The sequence below is a fragment of the Emiliania huxleyi genome, assembly GCF_000372725.1.
Source record: "Emiliania huxleyi CCMP1516 unplaced genomic scaffold EMIHUscaffold_80, whole genome shotgun sequence".
In the NCBI taxonomy this organism is placed as follows: domain Eukaryota; phylum Haptophyta; order Isochrysidales; family Noelaerhabdaceae; genus Emiliania; species Emiliania huxleyi.
Genome location: NW_005196020.1, coordinates 418,966 through 428,488, shown reverse-complemented (window position 1 = coordinate 428,488; position 9,523 = coordinate 418,966). Strand labels below are relative to the sequence as shown.

The window sequence follows — 9,523 nt, the reverse complement described above, 5'->3', positions numbered from 1 at the left end:
AGTGCGGTGTGGGCGACGTACCGGGAGGCGTCGGCGCGGGCGAGCTGGGGGGCGGCGGCGGCGTGAGCGGTGGCGGCGGCGGTGTGGGGGAGGTGGAGGGAGGCGGAGGCGCGGGCGAGGTGGAGGGCGGCGGCGGCGTGAGCGGTGGCGGCGGCGGTGGGGAGAAGGTGGAGGCTGGCGGCGGTGTGGGCGAGGTGGGGGGCGGCGGGCGAAGTGGGGGGCGGCGGCGGCGTAAGCGGCGGCGGCGGCGGTGTGGTAGAGGTGGAGGGAGGCGGAGGCGTGGGCGAGGTGGAGGGCGGCGGCGACGCGAGCGGCGGCGGCGGCGGTGTGGGGGAGGTGGAGGGAGGCGGAGGCGCGGGCGAGGTGGAGGGCGGCGGCGGCGTGAGCGGTGGCGGCGGCGGTGGGGAGAAGGTGGAGGCTGGCGGCGGTGTGGGCGAGGTGGGGGGCGTTATAAGTCTCTCGTGCGCCGCGTGGCAGCCTTGCCGGCAAGTGACGACTCCTACACCGTTGCCGCCAGCCCAGATGGGAGCGCGGTGTTTGTGGCGGACGGCGGCAAACACAAGATCCGGCGAGTTGAGGTGGCGACTGGCGAGGTGGCCACGCTTGCAGGCAGCGGCAGCAGGGGCAGCACTGATGGCGTGGGCGACGCGGCACAGTTTGCCAACCCAGCTGGCATCGCCATCAGCCAAGACGGGAGCGTGCTGTTTGTGGCGGACTTCAGCAACAACAAGATCCGGCGGGTGGAGGTGGCGACTGGCGCGGTGACGACGCTCGCGGGCAGCGGCGACGAGGGCGATGCGGATGGCGTGGGCGACGCGGCACAGTTTGCCAACCCAGCTGGCATCGCCATCAGCCAAGACGGGAGCGCGCTGTTTGTGGCAGACTACAGCAACAACGCGATCCGGCGGGTGGGGGTGGCGACTGGTGCTGTGACGACGCTCGCGGACAGCGGCACCATGGGCGACGCGGATGGCGTCGGCGACGCGGCACAGTTCCACAGCCCAGCTGGCATCGCCATTAGCCCAGACGGCCGCGCGCTGTTTGTGGCGGGCTGCAGCAACCACAAGATCTGGCGGGTGGAGTTGGCGACAGGCACTGTGACGACGCTCGCGGGCAGCGGCGAGGACGGCGACGCTGATGGTGTGGGCGACGCGGCGCAGTTCGAGTGCCCAGAAGAAGTCGCCCTCAGCCCCGACGGCAGCACGCTGTCTGTCGGTTCGAGAGGCGGCCTCCGCCAGGTCTGCGTGGCTGCGCCTCCTCCGCCTCCTTCCTTTGCCCCGATCGTCGTTCCGCCTTCGACCCTTGGAGCCGACCTCGCAACGACGCGGGGCGACGCGTCCCTCCCGCAGGGCATGGTCACCTTCCTGGTCGGCGACGACGAGGAGCGCATCGAGCACGTGAGCAAAAACAACCTCTGCGCCCGGTCCCCGGTCTTTCGGACCATGTTTGGCATCGGCATGAAGGAGCGCGACGCCGCCGAGGTCACGGTGTCCCACACCGACCTCGCCAGCTTCACCGCCCTCGTCGACTACCTCCTCTCCGACAAGTTCGACCTCGGCGAGGAGGAGGGCAGGGCGCAGCGCGCGCTCGACCTGCGGGAGCTGGCGCAGATGTACCAGGTGCCGCGCCTCGAGCTGCTCTGCGCGCAGGCGCTGCAGGAGAGCGTCGCGCCGGCGACCGCCGTGCCGCTGCTCGAGGCGGCGCACACGACGGGCGACGGGCGGCTCCTCGCGCAGTGCCGCCGCTTCGTGGCCGACCACGCCGCCGAGGTGCGGGCGAGCGGCGGCGTGGAGCAGCTGCGCGACTTTGGCGTGGCCAAGGGGCTGCTCGGCGACGCGCTCGACCAGGTGGCGGAGCTCAAGGGCGCGATGCGCGCGCTCCGCGTCGCGGAGAGCTGAGAAACCGTAGCGATCAGGGTATGACATAGATCAGGCAGCACACATCCGTCACATGCAGGGATATCCCCGCACGGAGGACGGAGCCCTGCGGCGTACGGAATTGAATATGTCGTGCTGAGATGTGAAAAAAGTATCTTGTACCTTGACCTCTAAAAACACACGTAGAGCCGTAGAGTGTTACGTCACGCACACGACCACCCCGACTGGGGGCGCGCCGGCGGCGAGTGACAAGTCGTGCTCGGGGTGCTCTCAAGGCTCTCAACCGTCAGGGCGCATCACAGCCACAGGGGCGGCGACCCCCCCATCTACAGATGATATGCGCATCCTAGATGCCAAACGCCATCTAGGATGCGTTTTCCATCTAAGGACACCGGGTGTCAACTGCTGCCAGTCGGCCGTGCGGCGACATTTCGCGGGGACGGTCCTCATGATTGCGCACCGCCTCCTCACGATCCGCGACGCGACGCAGCTGCTGCTCATGTGTCGGGCGGCGCGCTCGTGCAGGCGGGCCCAGCCGAGGCGCTGCTGGCCGCGCCACCAGGGGGGGGGGCGCGGAAAAGAGGAACCTGCAACCTCTTAGCGCCATCGCCATGATGCTGCATCGCCATGATGCTGCAAGCAGCGCCGGGCGACGACGACTTACCGCCTCCCGGTCCCCCTCGGCACACCTCCGCTGCTTAATTTGACGACTCCGGACTCGAACCCGTGAAGCGTCCCCGTGCGCGGGTTACCCCGCACACGGATCAGCCTGCCAGCCGCGTATCCACGCAAGCGTTGTCCGCGTGCGTGGCATACAGGGTCTGGCGAATCGCGGCCAATCTCGGCGGCCAATCGACTCAAAGGCAACGGGTTCCCACCCCTGCCATGGAAATGAAACAGTCGCATTCTCGAGCAGCGGACGCAGCATCGAAGCCCTCTCCCGAGCCAGCAGGATGGAGGAAGGGCTGCGGCGCCCTGGGACGCCGAGTGCGCCGCCGAGTGTGCCGCTGGGCGGTGCGGACTCGGGCCAGCTGAAGTGGATCACGGGGATACGCCTGCGCGCCTCGGCCTCCATACTGCTTCTTCTCTCTCTCGGACTTCCACCTGGCGCTTTTGGATCAACCGCCGTATACTTTTACCAGGGAATGGAGCCGTCGCCATCGCCAGAGCCATCACCCGGGCCTGCAGAGGTTGGCAGTAGCTGCGAGAACGCCATGCTCTGGGATGGGGCGGGTGCCACCTTCGTCTACGTCGACTGGGAACCGGTTTGGGGGGGTCAGACCCCCCCCCCCTAGCAGCAGGGATGACTTTAGAAGGGCAGGGGGGGTACCGAGCAATGTGCGGCCGCTCTTGGGTCGATCTCGGGTTGAACTCGGGTCGATCTCGGGTCGATCTCGGCCACCGCGGTTGAGTAGCCTAGGTGAGGAGGATGAGGCGAGATGAGGCGAGGTGAGGCGAGATGAGGCGAGATGAGGCGAGATGAGGGGAAATGAGGCGAGATGAGGCGAGAAGAGGCGAGATTAGACGGTATGAGGCGAGATTTGGCGAGGTGCAGCGAGATATCGCGAGATGCAGCCAGCTCATGCCTGGGGGGAGTCAGCTTGATGCCTGGAGGGATTCGGATTGGTGCCTGGAGGGAGCCAGCTTGATGTCTGGAGGACCAGCTTGATGCCTGGGGGGAGCTAACTTGTACTTGAGTCAAGATGCCTGAGGGAGCGCCTGCCAAGCGCTCCCTCAGCGAGGCATCTCGTTGGTGCCTTGAGGAGTCAGCTTCAGACCAGTTGGTTCCTCTCGGCGACGCCCAATGCGCGCGCCGGCAGTGGGGAGTGTGCGCGCGCGTGTGTGAGGTGTGGATTGTGGCAGGCCTGCTGCTGCTAATGGGAAGTGTGCTCTGTGTGTGGCGCTGCGCTGGCGTGCGAGGCGCGCGTGCTGTGTACGTGTGCGTGTTGCGGTCGCGCGCGCGTCTGCGTGTGCTGCGCGCGCGCCGCCGGTGTGTGCTGTGTGCTGTGTACTCTGCTGTGCGCCCTGTTTGTGAGGCTTTGAGGCGCAGGCCTGGTTGGCAGGGCTGCGCGGTGGGCTGCGGCGCGCTGCGGGTGGTCGTGCGCCTGCCTGATGGTGTGCGGCGGCCGCGCAGCCCGCCCGACCGGGTCGTCGGCGGCCCAGGGCGCGAGCATGCCAATGCGCACTGCATGTGAGGCTTCTGCGCGGCTGGCGCGTATGTTTCCGTGCGATGAGGGACGCGCGTATGTGTTCACGCTGCGGGCGCGGGCGGGCGCGGAGGGCGGCGCGGTCTCACCGCGGTCCGACGCCGGTTGGTCTTCGGCGTGACGAGGGCGGGCGGCGGGCACGCAAGAGGCCTTGCCGCCATTCGCGTTGCCGCGGAGGGAAAAAAAAGTCGCTCCCGATACGGCTTTAAACAGAAAGCTTGCCAAGGAGACATTTTGGTACAGCTAGCGCGCGAGAGAGGGGTGTCGCCCCTCCTTTCCCTCTCGCCCGCCCTTCCCCTCACACTCAGCTCCACACTCAGCGGCCGCTCACCCTTGCCGCCTCGCGACTCACCCACCGCCTCTAGCTCGACGTCAGTAGCTCTGCAGCCGCGGCTGGAACTTGGCCGCCCTCGGCACTGCCGCCCCCCGCCGCCTCGCCCGCCGCCTCGCCCGCCACCCCCGCGGGAGCGGAGCCGGGCAGGACGAGCCCGAGCGCGGCGCACTCCGCCGCGAAGCCGCCTGCGGGGGCGGTCTTCGAGCTGAAGACGAGGCCCCTCCAGCCGAGGCTCCGCGCGGCCTCCACGTTCGCAGGCTTGTCGTCGACAAAGAGCAGCTCGGCGGGCGCCACCCCCGGCTCGAGCCTGCGCAGCCGCTCGAAGAAGAGGGCGAAGATGGCGGGGTCGGGCTTGCCTGCTCACGGATGCACGCGTGAGCGGCCCGCGCGCGCGGGGGGGGCGGGGGGTGGGGGTGCTGTGCACTGGCGGGGGGCAACGGCGGGGGAGCGATGGCGGGGCGGGAGAGGGGGGGGAGGGGCGCGGGGCGTGCCGACGCCCACGGCCTGGCTCACGAGGAGCAAACTCGGGTGCGAGACGAGCGCGTGCAGCCCCGCGCCTACGGGGCGTGCGCACATGGGCAACCCCTGTCATGGGCGCGCCACAGAGGGGGCGAGACGCAGCGAGGCGCAGCCGCGCGCCCTCGGCGCAGTACCCAAACAGGCCGGGCGTCACCAGGTGGTTGGAGATGACGCCCACAACCATGCCGCGCTCCTCCTTGAGCCGCCGCGCCACGGCGGCGGTCTCGGCGTAGCAGCGGCGCAGCGCCGGAGCAAGGGCGGCCTCGCAAGCCGCCGCTCGCTCGGGTGTGCGCTCGGCCTCTGCGACGCCAGCCACCTGAGGGGGCATGCCCCGGACATGTGCATGTGCATGTGCATGTGCATGTTGTGGACGTGTGCCGGACGGGTGCAGCGTGGAGAGGGCGGAAGAGACAGAGTGCACCTCCATCGCGGTGTGCCAATAGCCAGCCTACAGTGTGAGAGACGCCAGCCTCGGGGCGGGAGGCGGTCTCGTGCGGAGTCTTCAGAGCACCGCGTGAGCACGAGGGGACACGGGCACAGTGATTACAGCCGAGTACGGCCGAGTGCGGCGGAGTGCGTGTCCTCTCGAGCGCTACTTGGAGTACATGAATGCGTCGTCCGCCTCTAGGGCCAGCCTCATAGGGGGAGATCTGGGCAGATCTGGGGAGATCTGGGGAGATCTGCGGCAACCAGTCCAGCAGGGGCCCATCTCTCCCCATCTCTCCCCATCTCTCCCCAGATCTCCTCTAGAGCCAGCCTCGTGCGGGCTGGCGCGCGAGCGCGCCCACGCAGCCTTGTGCCCGGCCCGCGCCATGGCCGGAGGCACGCCCATCGCCGCGGCCACGCTCTCGTTGCCCGCCTCGCAATCCGGGTTCGTGATGCCGCCGCAGTCCAGCACCAGCACCCGAGGAGGCTCCGCCGCTGCCGGCTCCTCCGCCGCTGCCGGCTCCTCCGCCGCTGCCGGCTCCTCCGCCGCTGCCGGCTCCTCCGCCGCTGCCGGCTCCTCCGCCGCTGCCGGCTCCTCCGCCGCTGCCGGCTCCTCCGCCGCTGCCGGCTCCTCCGCCGCTGCCGGCTCCTCCGCCGCTGCCGGCTCCTCCGCCGCTGCCGGCTCCTCCGCCGCTGCCGGACCGTGCGCGGTCGCCTCCTCTGCCGCCGCAGCGTCACCTGCCGTTGCTTTGGGCGCCTCCTCCGCTGCCGCAACCAGCGCCGCCGGCTCGTCCACCCCCCTCTCCCCCGCCCCCCCCTCCGCCGCCCCCCCCTCCTCCGCCGCCTCCGCCGCCTCTTCCGTACCCGCCACCTCCGTTGCCTCCGCCTCCGCCGCCTGCGACCCCGCCCCCACCGCAAACTCCTCCACCGCCGGCGGAACCGGCGGCGCCGGAAGCGCCGCTGCCGCCCCCCTCGGTGCAGGCTCCATCGCCGTCGCCACCGCCGCCGCTATCGCCTCCGCCATCGCCTCTTCCGCCGCCCGCACCTCTGCCTCTGAGGCCTCCCCCTCCTCTGCCTCCGCGTCCGCGCCGGCAGCCGCCGCAGCGTCCTCCTCCGCACCCGCCGCACTCCCCTCCTCCGCACCCGCGTCCGCCGCAACAGCCTGCGCTCCACGCGCGCGCGACTCCTCCCTCACCAGCTCCCCCTTGGCCCACCAGCCCGTCACGTGCTCGCCGCCCGCGCCTGTGGTGGCGTGGCGCGAGCTCGGCGAGCTCTCGGCTCGATCGCGGCTCGATCTCGGCTCCATCTCGGTAGACCTCGGCTAGACCCCGGCTAGACCTCGGCTAGACCCCGGCTAGACCTCGGCTAGACCTCGGCTAGACCTCGGCTAGACCTCGGCTAGACCTCGGCTGAATCTCGGCGACATCGCCTTTCATGCGCCCGGCCACACCTCCATCTCGGCTGTCTCTCGGCTGCATCTCGCACCCGAGAGGGTCCCCGCGCCGTGCCGCTCCCCCTCCAGCCACTCGCCTGTTCACAGCTCGAGGTGTGAAGAGACGCCGTTCACAGCCGTGCCGCTCCCCCTCCAGCCACTCGCCTGTTCACAGCTCGAGGTGTGAAGAGACGCCGTTCACAGCCGTGCCGCTCCCCCCCTCCAGCCACTCGCCTGTTCACAGCTCGAGGTGTGAAGAGACGCCGTTCACAGCCGTGCCGCTCCCCCCCCTCCAGCCACTCGCCTGTTCACAGCTCGAGGTGTGAAGACACGCCGTTCACAGCCGTGCCGCTCCCCCTCCAGCCACTCGCCTGTTCACAGCTCGAGGTGTGAAGAGACGCCGTTCACAGCCGTGCCGCTCCCCCCTCCAGCCACTCGCCCGCGTACGACGAGCCGTCGGGCCACACGCACCGCCCGACGCCGCACCGCCGCCCGTCGGCCCACTCGCCCTCGTACCGCTCTCGTCCCGCACTCACCCACACGCCAAACCCACTCGGCGCCCCGCGCGCCCACGAGCCGTCGTAGACGCCCCACGCGCGCCGCGCCGGCTTCGGCGAGTCCGGCGGCTGCGGGGAAGGCGCCCTCGGGCTGGGAGCCCTCGGGCTGGGCGGCGGCCTTGCCCCGTGCGGCGACGAACCAGTCTCTTGCGCCGGCTCTTGCGCCGGCTCGGCCGCCGCCGACGTCGACCACGCTGCCGCAATCTCGTGGCGCGGAGATCCAATCTCGCGCGGCGGAGATCCGTGCGCCGGCGTGGGCGAGACCGCGCCCGCGCCCGCGCCGCTCGACGCGGCGTCGACGGCGCCGCTGCAGCCGCCGCCGCCGTCGCTGCCGCCGCCGCCGCCGCCGCTGCCGCCGCTGCCGCCGCCGCCTCTGCCGCTGCCACCGCTGCCGCCGCCGCTGCCACCGCTGCCGCCGCTGCCGCCGCCGGCCTGCTCGGCAAGAGGGAGCCACAGGCATCGCCCCTCGCCCTCGCGACAGCCGGCCACCCACTCGCCGGCGTACTCCTCGCGCGCGCTGGCCAGCGCCTCGCGCCCGAACCCGCTCCGCTCCCCGCCCGCCCACCCGCCCACGTACAGCCCCTCCGGCCCGCCGCCGCCCGCCGGCCCGCCGCCGCCCGCCGGCCCTCGCCGCAGCTCCGCCCCGTCGCCCCAGCGGACGCCGTGCCGCCACTCCCCGAGGTAGACTGCGAGCCCGTCCGGCGACCAGAGCGCGCCCCACCCGTGCCGCAAGCCTGCAGGGGGGGGAGTCGCCAGCCTCGGGGGAGTGCGGTCTCGTGCGGAGTCTTCAGAGCAGCGCGTGAGAGCACGAGACGAGTGCGAGTACAGTGTGGAGGCACCAACAACGTCCGAAGACGGTACCGTGGAGAGGGGGGCGCCGTGTGAACACGTGGGGGGTGGGAGGACAGTGAGTACAGCGGAATGCGGTCGAGTACGGCGGAGTGCGTGTCTTCTCGAGCGCTAGTTGGACTGCCACATGCGCATGCGTACGAGGACATCTGCTCTCAGCTTCTAGGGAGGCGAGCCCACCTCTCCCCATATCTCCCGCATATCTGCCCGGATCTCCCCCATATCTCCCTCAGATCTCCCCCACATCTCCCCAGATCTCCGCTTCTAGGCGTACGCGCCGCCCACGTGTCGGTCCCATATCTCCCCATATCTCCCCCATATCTCCCCAGATCTCAGCTTCTAGGGCCGCAAACCGCGCGCCAGCGCCCCCTCGTACGCCCCCTCCTCCTCGGAAAAGCCCGCTCCGGCCGGCACCGCCGGCGGCGCGCCGCCCTCGCCCTCCTCCTCGCCCTCCTCCTCGCCCTCCTCCGCCCCCTCGCCGAGCCCGCCCTGCTCGGGGGAGGCAGCGTCCGTGCGGGTCTCGAGCCAGCTGTCGAGCGCCGCGCCTGGGGGAGATGCGGGGAGATGCGGGGGAGGTGCGCGGAGATGTGGGCAGCCAGCTGTCGAGCGCCGCGCCCGCCCTCGCGCTGGCCGCGGCCGCTGTGGCGGCGGCAGTGCCGCGCCCCTCGGCAGGGCCGATCGCGGCGCGGAACCAGCGCGAGAGACGGCCGGCGCGCCTAATTAATGTTAATTAATGTGCGTGTGCGTGTGTGTGTGCGTGCGTGCGTGCGTGCGTGCGTGCGTGCGTGCGTGCGTGCGTGCGTGCGTGCGTGCGTGCGTGCGTGTGTGTGTGTGTGTGTGTGTGTGTGTGTGTGTGGGTGCGTGCGTGCGTGCGTGCGTGCGTGTGTGTGTGTGTGTGTGGGTGCGTGCGTGCGTGCGATATGGCTGCGCCGGCTTGTTTGATTGCGTGAGTGTGTGTGAGTCTGTGCTCTCACGTCGCCGGCTCCGCTGACGGCGGCGCGGACCCGCGCGACGGGCGCCGCGCCGCGGTAGCCTCGAGGCGCGCGCGCCAGAGGCGAGCCTACGTAGCGAGGACGCATACCTCGGGGCGGGATCACGGTCTGTGGCACGAGTCTTCGGAGCACCGCGTGGGTACGAGGGGAGGCGGAGACAGTGAACACAGCCGAGTACGGCCGAGTACGGCGGAGTGCGTGTCCTCTCGAGCGCTAGCTGGGGTACATGAATACGTGGCGAGCCCATATCTCCCCCACATCTCCCCCATATCTCCCCCACATCTCCCCCATATCTCCCCCATATCTGCCCAGATCTCCGCTTCTAGGGAG

The 9,523-nt window shown here is 70.7% G+C and overlaps 2 protein-coding genes across 2 annotated transcripts; one reads left to right on the top strand and one right to left on the bottom strand.

The window, feature by feature from the left end:
* Window positions 1–884: 884 nt before the first annotated feature.
* EMIHUDRAFT_359371 (hypothetical protein) lies at window positions 885–1,898 on the top strand (the record flags this gene model as incomplete). Its single annotated transcript, XM_005759352.1, has 1 exon — window positions 885–1,898. A coding segment is annotated over one exon (1,014 nt), but the record flags the coding sequence as incomplete, so codon positions are not given.
* Window positions 1,899–3,012: 1,114 nt separating this feature from the next.
* On the bottom strand, window positions 3,013–7,812 carry EMIHUDRAFT_218716 (hypothetical protein; the record flags this gene model as incomplete). The annotated part of the gene is made up of 10 exons (XM_005759351.1): window positions 3,013–3,123; window positions 4,387–4,465; window positions 4,588–4,774; window positions 5,022–5,253; window positions 5,359–5,385; window positions 5,764–5,868; window positions 6,559–6,605; window positions 6,998–7,029; window positions 7,231–7,577; window positions 7,807–7,812. 10 exons carry the CDS (start codon window positions 7,810–7,812, stop codon window positions 3,013–3,015), a joined length of 1,173 nt encoding a protein of 390 aa, XP_005759408.1.
* Between the last annotated feature and the right edge of the window lie 1,711 nt (window positions 7,813–9,523).